At 41.8% G+C, this 19036-nt stretch overlaps 1 protein-coding gene across 9 annotated transcripts in view; it reads left to right on the top strand.

Annotated features, from left to right (window-relative positions):
• Positions 1–19036, top strand: part of PRTFDC1 (phosphoribosyl transferase domain containing 1) — a 163604-nt gene that overhangs the window by 71387 nt on the left and 73181 nt on the right. For all 9 annotated transcript variants that reach the window (XM_063607298.1, XM_063607300.1, XM_063607296.1 and 6 more), the window contains one exon: positions 9893–9958. In XM_063607298.1, the coding sequence (XP_063463368.1) occupies positions 9893–9958 (66 nt within the window). The remainder of the gene's footprint in view (positions 1–9892; positions 9959–19036) is intronic.

Raw genomic sequence — 19036 nt, 5'->3', positions numbered from 1 at the left:
TCCCAAAGTTCTGGGATTACAGATATGAGCCACCGTGCCCCGCAAACTGAGCCTTGAAGAAAGAATAAGAATTACCCACTCAAAGAGAGATGGAAAGGTGTGGTATGAGCTATGCCCAGCCAAGACCAAGAACCAAATTGCATTTCCTGTACCCAGAACTCCAGGGCCCTCAGTGCAAAACGGTGGTCGGTGTTCATTGGCCATGGTGAGAGGGGTTGCAAGGAATTGGTAATTAACAATGTTTATCAAAATTTGTGGAATATTGACTTTTCCTGTAAACTAGAGTGATTGTTGAGGTTCTTTTGTTTACAAGTAGTGAATTCTTTATTAAATTCCCACAAGCTAAAATGGTGGATTTATAGAAAGGAGTTGACCTGATCCCCAAGATAAAAATGCAGCCAGACCTGGAAAAATATCAGGAACTCCATGCTCATGTTCTACCACAGATCTTCTACCTCCATCCTGCAAAGCAGTTTCAGGATCACTCCATGCCCTGCTGACTGTAAATAGCTCTCTAGAAAAACCAACATGGGTCCAGGGAGAGCCAATAAGTACAAACGTGGGTCAGAGCATGATCTCCAGGTGACTGCTGTCCATTGAGAGAAAGGATGAAAACAGCAAAGTGGGGCCAGGTGCTTTGGGAGGCCAAGGCAGGAGGATCACTTGAGGCCAGGAATTCAAGACCAGCCTGGTCAACATAGTAAGACCCCATCTCTAAAAATAAAAATAAAAAAATCAGCTGGGTGTAGTGGTGCACATCTGTAGTCCCAGCTACTTGGGGGGCTGAAGTGGGAGATCGCTTGAGGCCGGGAGTTTGAGGCTGCAGTAAGCTATGATTGCACCACTGCTTTCCCATGTGGATGACAGAGTCAGGCTCTGAGAAAGAAAGAAAGAAAGAAGGAAGGAAGGAAAGAAAATAAATAAATAAATAGAGAGAGAGAGAGAGAAAGAAAGAGAGAAAGGAAGGAAGGAGGGAGGGAGGGAGGGAGGAAGAAAGGAAAGAAAGAAAGAAGAAGGAAGGAAAGAAAGAAAGGGGAAAGAAAGAGGGAAGAAAGAAAGAGGGAAAGAAAGAAAGAGAGAAAGAAAGAAAGGAAGGAAAGAGGGAAAGAAAGAAAGAAGAAAGAAAGAAAGAAAGAGAAAGACAGTAAAGTGGAATGATGGAAATTTTGCCCACGCAATGGCTCAGTGTAAACATCAGACACTGCAGCATGGGAACTGGGGGTTCACTGAGAAACCCCAAAGGAACACACAGATGAGTGCATTTCCAAGGTGATAGCCAATCAATAGATTGGCACCAGAGGGACAGCAGTCCTTCTTAACCATATGCCTCATGGGGTCAGTCCACCTCAGTAAACCCTAACCACAGAGCACATGGCTTACATGTATGTGTTATCTGCTGTGTGAATGAACAAAGAATAAATCACAAAACCAATGTCAGGAGACTCACACAGATGTGCATGTTTCTTAAGATTAGAGGCAAGACTAAAGACATGGTGAAACCCCATCTCTACTAAAAATACAACAACAACAAAAAATTTAGCTGGGCCTGGTAGCCTGTAATCCCAGCTACCTGGGAGGCTAAGGCAGGAGAATCACTTGAGCCCAGGAGGCAGAGGTTGTAGTGAGCTGAGTTCACACTACTGCACTCCAGCCTGGGCAATAGTGCAAAACTCTGTCTCAAAAAAAGAAAAGAAAAAAAAGAAAAAAAAATACTAAAGACAGATGTCAAGAAGACAGAACATACTTTATGTACTATTTATTATAAAATACCAGGCACTTTTCTAAGTGCTTAATGCGTACTAATTCATTTAGTCCTCCCTATGCTCCTATGAAGTAGGAAGCCTGAATGTACTCTTTTTATTCATAAGGAAACTGAAGCGCTGAAAGGTTAGATAACTTCCTCAAGGTCAGTGCACAAAAAGTGGAGCTGTGGCCGGAACCCAGGCAGCCTGGTCCCTGAATTCGTGAGATGCCAGCTGCCTGTTCGCTTGGTCTCCACATTCTCCCTTCTCCCCACTCACCCCACAGAGATTGCAAGCATGAGTTTCTCCACAAAAACAATCTAAGCACCAAATGGGTATTTAAATGAACCGGAAACTGAAAAGAAGGTAAGTTGATTTCAAGGGATAAAAGCATTAACATGATATTAGGTTGGTGCAAAAGTAATTGCAGTCCTTGCCATTTGAAAAAAGGCAAAAACTACAGTTACTTTTGCACCCACTTAATAGTTTTCAAACTTTTGGGTTTTTTGATAGCAGAACATTTCCTCCCCAGTGTCTTCTTTAGAATTCAGTAAATACAGCTGGGCACGGTGGCTCATTCCTGTAATCCCAACACTTTGGGAGGCCGAGGCGGGCGGATCATCTGAGGTCAAGAGTTCCAGACCAGCCTAGCCGACATGGTGAAACCCTATCTCTCTACTAAAAATACAAAAAAATCAGCCGGGCATGGTGGCACGCACCTGTAATCCCAGTTACTTGGGAGGCTGAGGCAGGAGAATCGCTTGATCCTGGGAGGCGGAGGTTGCAGTGAGCCAAGGTCGCACCACTGCACTGCAGCCTGGGTAACAAGAGCGAAACCCCATCTCAAAAAAAAAAAAAATCAGTAAATACAACAGAGACAGGTAGAACAGCTCTGGTGGAAGCAAGGGACAGTGCGAGAGCTTCACTGACCCTGGCTCTGCATCAACTTCCACTTTGGCTCCATGCAGCTTAAAAGACTGAGGGACTCAATTACAAGTTACATCTCACATCAACCAGTGATTGGAAAACGAGGAATACTGGAATCAATTCACCTGTCCTTATTATCTGAGCTGGTATCAAATGCTCAGAGTTTTGAAAAAAATCAATTCGAGCCATTTGCAACATTTTAATTAGGAGCCCTCCAGCTTGATCATTAAATATTCTTATAATGAAATGTTTCTGACTCTGTTTTGCATCTCTGTCCATTTGATAGAGTATCAGCGACCTCTTTGAGAACAGGAGAATAGCTGAGAGGAAGGATTAGGATGAAAAAAGGGGAAAAGCAAAGTTAAGGCCTCTGTGGGGGCGGAGAATATTGAGACAGCCTTTGTGTAGAGATTTTGAAGCAAGTTGCGCTCTGACTCTTGAAATGAATGGCTTAGAGGGTGGTTCTCTTGTTTATTTGTTTTCTTTACTTTTCCTCTTCTGGTTCCTCAAAAGGACAGGATATTTAGGATATGTATTCTTCCTCAGTTTGTTTTTTTCCTGAATGTTCTCAAAGCAGTCCAAATGGTCTGTTTGGTGAGGAATCGTCTCCCCTGCTGCGCTATCTGGCGTGCTCTATGTAGTACCTAGAGCCCAGGTCACCTAATATTTCCAAAATGGTTTTTCCAAAGATGCGTGACTAAAGGTCAGAGGTTTCCTTTTGTATTTAAGTAAATCCACACATCCTCTGCCACCAGCATTCCTACGGAGATGTTGATTTCTCCTGTCCATTTCAACTTATGCCTCTGACTTCACTGATGCAGCCAGATCCTGCACCCCTTGGTGTTCCTCTCCAGGGAGGACCCACTGTGTGCTTCTTCCCTCCAGGAATACTGGTGAGGGTCAGGTGCTACCCAAGAATGTTGTGCAGTCAGGCGAATCTAGGATTGAACTGGGCTCGTTCGCTTACCAGCAGCACCTCTTTGGGAAAGTTTCTTTCTTTTTTTTTTTTTTTAATACAGAGTCTTGCTCTGTCGCCCAGGCTGGAGTGCAGTGGTGCAATCTTGGCTCACCACAACCTCCACCTCCCAGGTTCAAGCGGTTCTCCCACCTCAGCCTTCTGAGTAGCTGGAATTGCAGGCACTCGCCACCACGCCAGGCTACTTTTTATATTTTTAGTAGAGATGGGGTTTCACCAGGTTGGCCAGGATGGTCTTAACCTCAAGTAATCCACCTGCCTCGGCCTCCCAAAGTGCTGGGATTACAGGCGTGAGCCACCACACCCAGCCCACTTTGGGAAAGTTTCTTAAACTCTTATTGTCTCTGTTTCTTCATTTGCAAATTGGAGATCAAATAATACCTATTCTGGCCAGGCACAGTGGCTCATGCATGTAATCCCAGCACTTTGAGAGGCTGAGGCAGGCAGACTGCTTGAGGCCAGGAGTTCAAGACCAGCCTGACCAACATGGCGAAACACCATCTCTACTAAAAATACAAAAATTAGCCCATCATGGTGGCACATACCTGTAATCCCAGCTACTCAGGAGGGTGAAGTGGGAGAATCGCTTGAACTGGGGAGGTGGAGGTTGCAGTGAGCTGAAATTGTACCACTGCACTCCAGCCTGTGCAACAGAGCAAGACTCTGTCTCAAAAATAAAATAAAATAAAATAAAACTATTTCTGAGTTCTACTGAACATTAGTGAAACAGCTAAATCCATTTATATACAGAATCTTCTAGTGCATAGAAAAACCAACTTATTACATGAAGCTAGCATAACTTTGCTTTAAAAATACACAAAGGTAGCAAAAGAAAATAAAACAATGGACCAATCTGACTTATAATATTTTATTTGGGATTGTTCATCTATCTTCAAACCAGTGACGTTCATTAAAAACACACAAACATCAATCCAAGAAATATAGGATGATTTTGAACCATTAGAAAAATATCATGGTTAGGCCTGATGGGATGGCTCACGGCCATAATCCTAACGATTGGGAGGCTGAGGCAGGAGGATCACTGTAGCCCAGTTGTTTGAGACCAGCTTGACCAAAATAGTGAGACCCAATCTCTACTGAAAAAAAAAAATTAGTCGGGCATGGTGGTACGTGCCTGATTAAGGAAGAGCACTGACTCGGCCGAATAGAGAAAGTGAACATCAAAATGCCTGTGGAGGGGACTATCACTGAGAAGTAGGGGGGTCGTGCCACAAATTCCTGAAAAGTTCAGGAGTAGGTTTTTAGAAGGTGAAGTAAGGAAGGAATGGAATAAAAACAACAAGGTTGGTTGAAAGCCTTTGAATGGAGAAGCTGAACCTCTAAGTTTCCTTCACCATCCCAGTGGGAAATAAAAGGCTTATTTTTCTGGAGTGTTTAAACCAGGGGAGCCCTAGACTCCAGTGTACCAGTGGAGGACTGAGTAGCCATTTCCTCAGGGGCTGAGTCGGGGGGCGGGGGGTTGGGGGAAAGAAGAAAAAGGAATTGGGAGACTGAAGTGGGAGGTTTGCTTGGGGCCAGGAGTTCGAGACCAGCCTGGGCAATACAGTGAGACTTCATCTCTATAAAAAAAAAAATAAATAATAATAAATTTTTTTTTTTTGAGATGGAGTCTCGCTCTGTCGCACAGGCTGGAGTACAATGACATGACCTCGGCTCACTGCAACCTCCACCTTCCAGGTTCAAGCGATTCTCCTGCCTCAGCCTCCCGAGTAGCTGGGACTATAGGTGTGCACCAACATACCTGGCTAATTTTTGTATTTTTAGTAGACATGGGGTTCCACCATATTGGTCAGGCTGGGCTTGAACTCCTGACCTCGTGATCCGCCTGCCTCGGCCTCCCAAAGTGCTGGGATTAAAGTTGTGAGCCACCGCCCTTGGCCATAAAATTTTTTAAAAAGAAATTAATCCTGTCTAGCATTTACTGAATGCTAACCATGTGCCAGGTTCTGTTCTAAATGTTCCACATGCATTAATTCAGTTAATCTTTGTACAACCTACCAGACAGGAAAAAAAAATGTACAAAAGTAACCAAGACAGTTTTGGGTTTGTTGGGTTTTTTGTTTTGTTTTCTTTTGGTAGAAACGTTGGTCTCACTATGTTGCTCAGGCTGGTCTCAAACTCCTGGGCTCAAGCAATCCTCCTGCCTCAGCCTCCCAAAGTGCCTGCCTCTGCAGGCATGAGCCACCACCCTCAGCCTCAAGGCAATTTTTAAAAAGAACAAAAAGTAGACTTGCCCTATCAAATATTAAAACATACTAAAAAGCTCTGATAAGTCCAGGCGTGGTGGCTCATACCTATAATCCTAGCACTTTGGGAAGCCAAGGCAGGAGGATTGCTGGCAGCCGGGAGTTTGAGGGTGCAATGAGCTATGATTACATCACTGCGCTCCAGCCTGGGTGACAGAACAAGACCCTGTCTCTTAAAAAAAAAAAAAAAAAAAACTATGAGAATTATAACAATATGATTTGGGTGTTGGAAATAGACAAGTTAGATTAATTAATTGGACATGTTAGATTAATTAATGTTGAAGTAGACATGTTAGATTAGAAAAATATGGAAACTGACCCTTACATATGAGAATGAAAGACAAGTTCAAAATGATGTTTCAAACCAGTAGGGAAAAATAATAATTCCATAAATTATATTGGAACAATTGACAATATACCCACTTGGAAGATATAAATTCCAGATGAATTAAGGGCAAATCTAGTATTAAAAACATGTATATACATGAAAGGACTGAGAACATTATGCTGAGTGAAATAAGCCAGGCACAGAGTGATAAATACCATATAATTGCATTTATATGTGTAATATAAAAAAGTTGAACTCATAGAAGTAGAGAATAGAATGGTGCTTACCAGAGGCTGGGGGCAGCAGGGGAGAATGGGGAGAGGTTGGTCAGTGGGTGCAAAGTTACAGGCAGATAGGAGGAATAAGTTCTGGTGTTCTATTGCACAGCACAAAGACTACAATTAATAATAATGTATATTTCAAAACAGCTAAAAGAGGATTTAAATGTTCTCAACACAAGAAATGATAAATATCTGAAGTGTTGGATATGCTAATTAGCCTTATCTGATCATTCCATAATGTAGAAACGTATCATAACATCGCATTGTACCTCATAAATATTGTATTAGTCCATTCTCATGTTGCTAATACCAACACTTACCTGAGACTGGGTAATTTATAGAGGAAAGAGGCTTAATTGATTCACAGTTCCACAGGGCTAGGAAAGCCTCCGGAAACCTTCAATCATGGTGGAAGGAGAAACAAACACGCCCTTCTTCACATGATGGCAAGAAGGAGAAGTGCAGAACGAAGCAGGGGGAAAAGACCCTTAATAAAACCATCAGATCTCATGAGAACTCACTCATCATCATAAGAACAGCATGAAGGTAACTGCCTCCATGATTCATTTACCTCCCACTGGGTCCCTCCTCATGACACATGGGAATTATGAGAACTACAGTTCAAGATGAGATTTGGTGGGGACACAGCCTAACCATATCAAATATATATAGTAATTGTTGGTCAATTAAAAATTTTTAAAAAACACGTTTGTACACTTGGAAGAAGTAAGACTTTCTTAAGTAACACTTGCTTGGTAGCATAATCTATGACTTTTAGCACATTATTTAGTTATCTGATTTTTATGGTTTTTGGTTTTAATCAATAGAATGAAGATGAAAATAGTAGAATTATTGTGAAATTTACTCTGATCTGACAGACTATAAATCTCACTGGTTACATTAAACTTTGTAGTTTAGTAGTTGTATTCAATTCCGTATAACCCAGTCCCTGGAAGTACTGAAATTTTATTTTTCCTGCTGCTATTAACAACATATTTAAGTCTAATGTGCAGAAATTCTTCCTGTGTTAATTCCTCTATTTCAGCATCTCTAGCAGTGACAAGAAAATTTTCTCCTTTGACATTTTTGACAAGTCCTTAACCACTGTCATGACTACTTGTGAATATCTGGTGATATATGAACAAAAACAGCAAAACATCTGTAAATTCTGAATACCCTTTGATTTTTCTCCTTTTGACATCAATTCCCATAAGAAGAAAATCACTGGTTTTATCTAACTTAGTGGACCACTTTCAGGATGAGCTAGTGTGTGAAGCCTCTCTCCTTGTCTGCCTGTGCTCCCTCCAACCATCCATGGTAAGGAGTGAATGCTTTAGCAAGCAGAAGTAAAAATATATTTGGCCAGGCGTAGTGGTGAGCACCTGCAGTCCCAGCTACTTGAGAGGTTGAGGCAGGAGGATCGCTTGAGCCCAGGAGTTTGAGGCAGCAGTGAACTATGATTGCACCACTGCTCTCCAGGCTAGGTGACAGAGTGAGACCATGTCTCTTAAAAAAAAAAAAAAAAAAAGGTAAAAAATTATAAGGTCTTTTTTTTTTTCGTTTGAGCAGCAAGGTAAAAAGACAAAAGGTGTTTCATTGGCAAAACTGTCCTACTGGTGGTTTGGCTGTTTTTTCCCTTCCCAGATGACCAACTCCATAACAAACAAAGTAACTGTACTTCTAGATAGAGACTCAGTTACAAGTGAGAGAATCCAATTCAAACCAGCCCAAGAAAATTCCTAAGGGAATTGGCCTGAGTAGCTGGGAAGTCTGAGACTGGGTATAGCTTCAGGCCTAGCTGGTTGGCCTGCACTGCGAAGGCCTGGCCCTACCTGAACCATGTGGAATGGACTCCCCCCAGGAAGAGGGAGGGCCTCTTTAGGAGGAAAGGTGCTGAGCTAGCAAAAGTGACAGCTGTCCACAGCAGTAACTAAAGACGTTTCCTGGTTCAGCATGTAGCACATATGGTGCGTATATTGTCTTTTTCTCCCCAAGGTTATTGTTAGAATCAAGGGATTGCAACATCACAGCATTCTTGCTTGGTCATGAAGCAGACTGCCCGAATATATCGGCTTTGGTTCCTTTAATGTGGGTCTGTAATGAGGCTGGGAGACAAGTGGCTGGTTCTGTTTCTTGTTTTGCCTCTGTGTCATTCTATCATGATGGTCACTATGTAACAATCCATTTTGTTTGTTTGTTTGTTTTGTGAGGTTTCATTAGGACAGGATAATATACCATACATAAACATGATGAAAGTAAATGATCATAAACTCTAACAGGATTTGAATGAAAAGTCTTCTAAATATGGCTCTGAGGCCAGGCATGGTGGCGCCTATCTGTAATCCTAGCACTTTGGGAGGCCAAGACAGGAGAATCACTTGGGCTTGGGAGTTCAAGACCAGTCTGGACAACATAGCAAGACCTTTTCTGTACTAAAAATAAAAATAAATTAAGAAAAAAATTAGCCAGGCACTGTGGTATGTGCCTGTCTGTAGTCTCAGCTACTTGGGAAGCCGAGACAGAAGGATTGCTTGAGCCTGGGAGATTGAGGCTGCAATGAGCTATGATCACCCCACTGCACTTCAGTCTGGCCAAAAGTGAGACCCTGTCTCAAAAAAAAAAAAAAAAAAAAAATATATATATATATATATACACACACACACACATATATATACACACACACGTGTGCACTTATATTTGTATATATATATTTTGTATATTATATATATTTTGTGTATATATATATATACACACACACATATAGTTCTGAGTGTCATATTCTTAGGACTGCAGAAATTGGCTGAGACCTCATCATTCATGTCACAAGGTCTAAGTGCAATACTTCTTGATTCATGGCCTGTTAGAATTGCCCTGGATGTCAGATGAGGGGCTGGATCTCCAATGGCGGGGAGTAGAGGAGGCCTCCAGTCTCTCAGGGAACCAGAATCTGACTGTTCTCCACTGCAGATCTTTAATCAGGGCTTGGTGGCAAAGCTGACACATACTCAGTCCACCCCTAGGTAGGCAAAGCACAGAAGCGTGACTGTCTTCTCCAATTTTCTCTGCTCCAGGATAGGCTCAGACACCTTCCACAGTGTTTTGCTTCATGTTAGATTTGTCTGTCCTCTCTCCTCTCTCCCACTCCCCCTGCACACCCAGCCTCTCCCTGCCAGCCATTAGAAAGCTTTGTCTCAAGGGCAGTAGCAGGAGCATGGCTCTTGGTAACCATAGGCAACCATGAATCCCTATTAGCTATTTGTGCTATATTTGTAAGGCACATTCCGGCCACTAACTGGGTAGACAGGAAAATGTGCTTTAAAGGTTTTCTTGTGCGGTAAAATTGTCTCCCTTTTTTTTCTTCTTTTTTGCAGAATGACCAGTCCATGGGTGAGATGCAGATAATCGGAGGCGATGATCTTTCAACGCTGGCTGGAAAGGTTTGTTCATGTAACTGTGCTCAGACCGCATTGAGGTCTGGGGGCATCGGTGACCTGCATTTCAGGTCAGCACTCACAGGACATTTCAGACATGCTCCCGGGTTTTCCAATTCATACAAATGGCTGCGTGAATCCTTTTAATGATCTCCCCTTTCTAAAACATTCTTTTTAGAATGCTTCCAAGACACCATGCAGACCAAATCTTTCTTCTCCAAGCTTCCTTCCAATCTTGTTTCAGACAGCAAAACCCCTTTGCCCACCTTGTTCTAATCCTTTTCTACTCATCTTTCCAGGCACCTTCTGAAAAGGAAGCTTTCCCTTTATTTATTCGTCTGCCTTTTTTTTTTTTTCATCCATCCTCTGCACCCAGGCACGTCAGTAAGACATTTACACAGGTTCATTGACAAGTACAAAATCTGGAGAGGGAAGAGAAAAGGAACTCTTAAGAGTGCGTTTTCAGCACTTTGCCTTTTTTTCTATTAAAAACAATGTAAACTATTAGATAATAGGAAGAACACCTCCAGTTTTAACTTGGAGTTCCAAATCTGCCAGTGCTTAATAATTAAGTGAAAAGACTGTTTAGATCTGACAGAAATACATAAACTGGAAAGAAGAGTTGTTTCCTAACGAAGATGATGTTCGTGGAATGTTACTTGAAATGTACATTTGCTGTGAATAAAAGCAATCCGGAATTTGTTTTTGTTCAGCCGTACTGACCTAGCTTGTATTCCTTATCCCTGAACAGCTTGGCTTTCTAAGTTAAATGGATTAGTCTATTACACAAGCTTAATCTCTCATACTTGTGCTTGTTATCGTTATGCAATGCCCGGGTAGGGAAAAAAATAGCAGCCACATTTCATAAAAATATGTGTAATAATCATAGGCTGGCTTAGAGCCACAAGGACTTTTTTTTTTTTTTTTTTTTAGACAGAATCTTGCTCTGTCCCCAGGTTGGAGTGCACTGGCATGATCTCAGCTCACTGCAACCTCCACCTCCTGGTTTCAAATGATTCCCCTGCCTCAGCCTCCCAAGTAGCTGGGATTACAGGCACCTGCCACCATGCCCGGGTAATTTTTGTATTTTTAGTAGAGACGGGGTTTCACCATGTTGGCCAGGCGGGTCTCAAACTCCTGACCTCAAGTGATCCACCTGTTTCGGCTGCCCAAAGTGGAGCCACAAGGACTCTGACTACAAAACAGTGCACTTCCCTCTACTCTGAAGACAACATAGTAGATCTATGTGTTAAATGGCTATCTAGCAGTAAATTGTGTTCCATAAAAATCAGAATTAACTTGTTGCTGTTAATGCATCACTAAGCCACCATTTGATGTTACTGTTACATTGGTGCATAAAACAACATCCTAGAAAGCTAAAATACTCAAAGTAATTTCCAGAAATTCATAAGTTTTAATGACCCTGGAGTGGTCTTTAGCTAATACGTCATTTTAGCATTTTATTGTAGGACACTGCCTTACAGGTTTATTACGCAAAAGAAATAGTTTACCTTGTGCTTTTGCTATGGAGTCTGTCAAAGTGACAACTCTAAAATTCCCAAATGAATGCCAAGAAGAAATTTGCACATAGACGGCTGGGCATGGTTTCTCATGCCTGCAATCCCAGCACTTTCAGAGGCCGAGGTGGGCAGATCATTTGAGGTCGGAAGTTGGAGACCTGCCAGGCCAACATAGCAAAACCCTGTCTCTACTAAAAATACGAAAATTAGCCAGGCATGGTGGTGCACACCTGTAATCCCAGCTACTTGGGAGGCTGAGGAAGAGGATCACTTAAGCTCAAGAGTTAAGGCTGCAGTGAGCTATGATGGCACCAGTGCACTCCAGCCTGGGCGACAGAACAAGACTCTGTCCCTTAAAAAAAAAATAATAATCTGTATATCCATACCTTGTTTCCACTAGAGCCCTTTCCACAAGTTGCAATGTTTACCTTAGGGCTTATTTTTTATTTGCCTGTCTCCCCAACCAGGAAGTCAGCATGAAGTGGGCAGAGACCATACCTGGTCCATAACAAATTGGAATAAATATTTGGTGACTGAACAAGTGCATGGTCCTCTTATATAGAAATTAGAAAGAAGTCTTTGATTAGTTTGGGGTAAGAGAGGACAGGGCAGAGGGAAATGGTAAATAAGCCCACCTGGTCACACCCAAGGACACATCCACCAGGTGGTTAGTTGAGAGGTGGAGAGAAAGGTGCTGAGTGAGGGAAGAGTGCCCTCTTTGTTGAGGCAGAAGGGCTTCCTCATAGGAGATTCAAGGGGGACTGAGGAAGTGAATGCAACACAGCTGAGGTGGAACAGTGAAAAAAATTTCACTTAGCTTTTAAAATTTCCTTTTCCTTAGAAAAGATAAAGGCCTTCCAATATGCCTTGGCATAACACCAAATAACCACCAGAAGTAGCCAGAGCCCAGTTTGAACATCACAGTTGTAAATGTTTTAGAAGCTATTTCTGGCATGAGTCAACGGATCATGTAGGTAGAGGCAATGTATTGTTTGTGGAGTTTTTCAGCTGTAGGGGAACTATTAAAATCCATTTGTTTCCATTTGATAGGTAATAAAAATCATTAGTTGTCACTGGGTTTGGGAAACTTAAATGCCCATTACAGCCCTGGGGAAGGGTTTTTGGTCTTATGGAGTGAGTTTGTTAGCATTTACATTATAGTTGCTGCCTTAGGATAGTAGGCTGCTACAATGACTTCTTTGGGTAGCCATTTTCATAAGAAATAAAATACAAGATATGAGTAAGGTTAAAAAAAAAAAAAAGATAAAGGCCTTCATAGGACCCACTCTGTTCACTCATTCTTCATTCAGCCTCTCCATGAAAGGTTATCAATTAAGTTAGATAGAACAAATAAGCCCCACTATTCAATGGCAATGTAGAGTGACGATGGTTAACAGCAATGTGTTGTATATTTCAAAGTAGCTAGAAGACTTGAAATGTTCCCAACACATAGCAATAATAGACAGTCAAGGCAATGGCTACCCCAAATACCCTGACCTGCTCATTACGCATTCCATGCATGTAACAAACACTCATGTACTCCGTAAATACATAAAACATTGTGTATCAATGAAAAAATAAAATTTAAAAAATAAGGATTGGCAAGATTTTAGAAATAAGTTTTAGAGGCTCTCCAAAATCTTTCCATCATGCAGAATATACACTAGCTGGAAAAAAAAATGTAAAAGGAAAAGGCACCCAACAGTTAGTGGGTACTTGTTTTAATGGGTATAGAAGAAAGTCTGAAACTGCAATAAATATCTGCAGTGGATGAAAGGATTGTTGAGGCCAGGAGTTTGAGACCAGCCTGGGCAACATAGTGAGACTGTGTCTCTACAAAAGAAATTTAAAATTTAGCCAGGCATGGTGGTGCACACCTGCAGACTCAGCTACTCAGGAGGCTAAGGTGGGTGATCACTTGGGCTCAGGAGGTTGAGGCTGCAGTGACTTCTCCTTTCTCCTGTAGTGATAATACAATTTGTCAGTCATTCAGTAAACTTACATTTAAAGTACATTTATCATCATGTTATTACTCTGCCAGGAATTTGTTCCCAGGAACACACCTTCTCTTATTTCATGCTTGGCACTCTAAGAAGAGCCCCATAGGTCTTTCCACGCAAGACTGTTTCCTTGGATTTAAAGAAATCCAAAGAATGAAGGATTCCTTAGGATTCAGATAGTCTTAGAGAGGGGAGGGTGAGCTTTTGCCTGGAATAGAAGGGTTTGTGACTAACACAGAAAAGAGAGCAAGGGCCCCCCAATGGCAACAGTTGACCCCCAAGCCTCTAGGTACTCCTCCATTGCTATCACTGTCATGTACCCAAAACCAACGATCATTCCCTCCAAATAAATTTAAAAAACCATTAAGCCAGCCAGGCACGGTAGCTTATGCCTGTAATCCCAGCGCTTTGGGAGACTGAGGCGAGTGGATCACTTGAGGTCAGGAGTTTGAGACCGGCCTGGCCAACATGGCAAGACCCCAGTCTCTACTAAAAATACAAAAATTAGCCAGACGTGATGGCACACACCTCTAATCCAAGCTGAGGCAGGAGAATTGCTTGGGCCCTGGAGGCAGAGGTTGCAGTGAGCCAAAATCATGCCACTGCACTCTAGCCTGGGTGACAGAGCAAGACCCTGTCTAAAAAAAAAAAAAAAAAAAAAAAATTAAACCTACAAAAACCCCACCAAAATTTAATACAATACCACAACCTATCCCCCACTAATAATTAGCCATAATCCTTCATAAATAGGTGACGGCTTCGAAGAAAATTCCACAAAACCTACAACAAGAATAAAACTTAATAAAAATAAAAATATGGAATGGGGTAATCAAGAAAAGAGTAGGATCACCGGACATAAGTGGACCAGCATGACTGAAGGAAATTAATCAAAAACAGGGAAGTAGTAGGAAAAAAAAAATGAAAACACGGGGTTTGATGTGTAGAATACATTGAAAGTCTCAGTGAAGAGCTGAACTTGCTCAGCAAAGCAAACAGGAGACACAAAGGTATTTGAGCAGAGATGACATCATGGAGCTGTGTTTTAGGAAAATGAAACTGACAAGAGGGAAGAATGGCTGAAAGAGAGGAGAGAGCAGTTTGGAGGCGGGGTAGGCGGAGCCTGCAGGAGCACTTGAACTACAGGAGCCAAGTTAGGGTGGAAGAGAAGGAATCGTGGTATCAAAAGGAGCCGTGACAGAGTTAAATGAAGGAGGGAGGGCTAGAAAGGATTTTTTAAAATTAAATTTGTGTATGAAAGAACTCTATAAAACATGGGGAAATAGCTCACCTACATAATCTTGTCATGCTGTGAGTTAGAGGCATTATGAACCCATAACTGTATAATACTTCTGGAGCCCTTGAAGACATGGGATTAAAATATTTAGAAAAAAAGGAGACTCTACACAGCCCTCTCTCTCTCTCTCTCTCTCTCCCTCCCTCCATTTCTCTTTTTCTTTCTTTTTTCCATTTCTTTCTCCCTTTCTTTTTTTAAATAAAATATTTTTTACTTTGAACCCCGAGAAACTACCTTTCTTTCTCATCTCTTCCTTTTTTTTGTTCTCTTTCTTTCTCTCTTCCTTTCTCTCTTTTTCTTTCTGTTTTTTTTTTTTTTGCTTTTTTTAAAATTCCTTTCTCTCTCTTCCTTTCTCTCTCTTCTTTTCTCTCTCTCTCTCTCTCTTTCTTTCTTTTCTTCCAAGGAAAGGAAGCTCACAAGGGAAGCTGTCTGAGTCATGGTTCTAAATAGGTCATTGCTGTTGAATAAAGTGAGCCCTCAATGATTAAGTTAAATGGCCTCTTCAGTTCATGATGTTAAAAGCATTTTATTCGGTGTGTTTAAGCTGTCTACACAATGTACTCTCTGGCTGATTTTTTTCCCAAAGTTGATTTAATATTGGCACTTCATAAAATGTGTGTATCTATTAAAGTAAGATTTTATTCATATTCACGAGGAACCTCTGAAAGGGTGGAATAAAACAAAATGCATGGAAACAGGCTCAAATCTGGCAACATGAAAACACAGATGTGCAGGTTAAGCCCAAGATTTTGGGAGACATGCCCCCCAAACCTGCCCTCAAATAAGTTTTTTTTTCTTTTTTCTTTTTTCTTTTTTTTTTTTTTTTTGAGGCAGAATCTCGCTCTATCGCCCAGGCTGGAGTGCAGTGGTACGATCTCAGCTCACTGCAACCTGCACCTCCCAGGTTCAAGCGATTCTCCTGCCTCAGCCTCCTGAGTGGCTGGGATTACAGGAGCACACCACCATACCTAGCTAATTTTTGTAGTTTTAGAAGAGATGGGGTTTCACCAAGTTGGTCAAGCTGATCTCGAACTTCTGACCTCAAGTGATCCACCCTCCTCAGCCTCCCAAAGTGCTGAGATTACAGGAATGAACCACTGTGCCCAGCCTAAGATTCTAATTAAATGCCAGAGTGAAGCATCGGAAACTGCCAAAAGTTCCCCCTTGGCTGCCTTAACTGTTTAAATCATTCTTTTTTTATTGCATCTGACTAAGCTGAGAACAATAATGGAAAGACCCACTGACTGATGATTCTGGAAATTTTGTGAATTATCACATAAAACGAAATGCTAAACTACATTCCCTTTTCCATGGGGTTTATATTCACATTCCTACTCATTCTCCATATCCCCAATACAGCTCATTGCCACTGCTGCCATTGCTCTTGATTAGTGTGATCACGGCCACCAAACTACACTGCTGCAGATGAGATGGTGTGGTGTGCAAATCACTGTGTGCTCTAAAATACTAGAAGTAGGAATAACCTATTTAAGAATATCCTGTAGGTTTGTGCAATTCTTTCCTCCCTTCTTTTCTTCTTTCTTCCTTTCTTTTTCTTTTTTGTTAGGAAACCCCTTGTGATTAGTTTTGATCAGAATCATGCAACAGCAAAGAAAGCACACCCCAGAGATTCCTCATAGAGTTTTTGCCTGCAGCTCCTAGGCTGCAGATTTTACTGGCTTTCTGGGAGGAAATGAGCTAGGTGTGATGAGATGACTAAGATAGTAACTGGCAAACATCTCAGATGCAGTGATCAGAGTTATCAGATTGGAAGTGTTTAGGAGGCATGGTGTGTACTGAAAAGAGAAGTTGCCCACTCAAAAAACCTGAATTTTAGGAAATTGCTTAGTGCAAAATTAAAAGCAATAGACATTGATAATAGCTTGGTTAAGGAGGAATTGCAGATTGTTAAGGAAAAATGGAGGGGATGAATCAGAAATACAATGAACCAGAGAAAGTGAAAGAAATGAGGTCAAAATTGTTGATTCACTACACAGGTATTTCTTGAGTACCTACTAGATGCCAGTCTCCATGTTATGTATTTTTGTTCGTTTGCTTTGTTTTGTTTTGTTGAGACAGAGTCTCACTCTGTCACCCAGGCTGGAGTGCAGTGGCACGATCTCAGCTCACTGCAACCTCTGCCTCCCCGGTTCAAGCAATTCTTGTGCCTCAGCCTCTCGAGTAGCTGGGACTACAGGCGTGCACCACCATGCCTGGCTAATTTTTATATTTTTACTAGAGACAGAGGTTCACCATGTTGGCTAGGATGTTCTCAAACTCCTGGCCTCAAGCAATCTGCCTGTCTTGGCTTCCCAAAGTGCTGGGATTACAGGTGTGAGCCATTGCACCCAGCCTCCACGTTATATATTGATTATATAAAGATAAATAGTTTTGGCTCCTTAGCTCTTTGAGCTAATCTTAGGCACAGCCATATCTCAGAGTTATTGTGGATTTGGTTTCAGATCACCACGATAAAGAGAGCCACACAAATTTTTTGATTTTTCAGTGCATATAAAACTTATGTTTATACTGTATGGTAGTCTACTAAGTGTGTGATAACATTATGTCTAAAAAATAAGGCACGTAACTTAATGAAAAACTACTTCATTGCTAAAAAACAATGCTAATGATCATCTGAGCCTTCAGTGAGTCATCATCTTTTTGCTGGTGGAGGGTCTTGCCACGATGTTGATGGCTGCTGACTGATCAGGCTGGTGGGTGCTTCAGAAGGTTGGGGTGGCTGTAGCAATTTCTTAAAACAAGACAACAGTGAAGTTCACTGCTTAGATTGACTCTTCCTTTCATGGAAGATTTCTCTGTAGATTGTGATGCTGTTTGATAGCATTTTACCCACAGTAGAACTTCTTTCAAAATTGAAGTTAATCCTCTCCAGCCATGCTACTGCTTTATCAACTAAGTATATATAATATTTTAAACCCTTTGTTGTCATTTCAACAATGTTCACAGCATCTTCACCAGGAGTAAATTCTATCTCAAGAAATCACTTCCTTTGCTCATCCATAAGAAGCAACCCCTTATCTGTTCAAGTTTGATCATCAGATTACAGCAATTCAGTCACATCTTCAGGCTCCACTTCTAATTCAGTTTCTCTTGCTATTGCCACCACATCTGCAGGTACTTCCTCCACTAAAGTCTTTTTTTTTTTTTTTTTTTTTTTGAGACGAGTTGTTGCTCTGTCGCTGTTGTGCAGTGGCATAGTCATGGCTCACGACAGCCTCTACCTCCCCAGGCTCAGGTGATCCTCCCACCTCATTTTTTGTAGAGACAGGGTTTTGCCATGTTGCCCAGGCTGGTCTCAAACTACTGGGCTCAAGCAATCCACCCACCTCAGCCTCCGAAAGTGCTAGGATGACCTGCAGCAGCCACCGCCCTTGGCCTGTCCACTGAAACCTTGAGCCCCTCAAAGTTATGCATGAGGGTCGGAATCAACTTCTTCCAAACTCCTACTCATGTTAATATTTTGATCTCCACTCATGGATGATAAATGCTCTGAATGGCATCTAGAATGGTGGATCTTCAGGTTTTCAATTTACTTTACCCAGATCTATCAGAGGAATCACTATCTATGGGCAGCTATCACCTTACAAAATCTATTTCTTAAATAATAAGACTTGAAAGTTTAAATGACTCTATGGGCTGCAAAATGGATGTTGTGTTAGCAGGCATGAAAATAATCTCCTTGTAAACATCTCCATCAGAGCTCTTAGGTGACCAGGTAGATTGTTAATGAGCATAATATTTTGAAAGGAATCTTGTTTTCTGCGCAGTAGGTCTCAAGAATGGCCATAAAATATTCATTTCAATAAACCATGTTGTAAGCAGATGTGCCTGTATAAACAGGCTTTGTTGCTCCATTTATAGAACACAGGCAAAGTCGATTTAGCATCATTCTTAAGCACCCTAGCATTTTTGGAATGGTAAGTGAGCATTGGCTTCAACTTAAAGTCACCAACTGCATTAGTCCCTAAAAAGAGTCAGTCTAGGGGGGTCACAGTGACTCACACCTCTAATCCCAGCACTTTGGGAGCCCGAGCCAGCGGATCACTTGAGGTCAGGAGTTCAAAACCAGCCTGGCCAACAGGGTGAAACCCCTTCTCTACTAAAAATACAAAAAAATTAGCTGGGCGTGGCGGCGTGCACCTGTAATCCTAGCTACTTGGGAGGCTGAGGCAGGAGAATTGCTTGAACCCAGGAGGCAGAGGTTGCTGTGAGCCGAGATTGTGCCACTGCACTCCAGCCTGGGCAACAG

This window comes from Pan paniscus, chromosome 8 (assembly GCF_029289425.2).
Source record: "Pan paniscus chromosome 8, NHGRI_mPanPan1-v2.0_pri, whole genome shotgun sequence".
Lineage (NCBI taxonomy): Eukaryota > Metazoa > Chordata > Mammalia > Primates > Hominidae > Pan > Pan paniscus.
The sequence above is the reverse complement of the archived record's forward strand: the minus strand, read 5'-3'. Positions and strand labels throughout refer to the sequence as shown.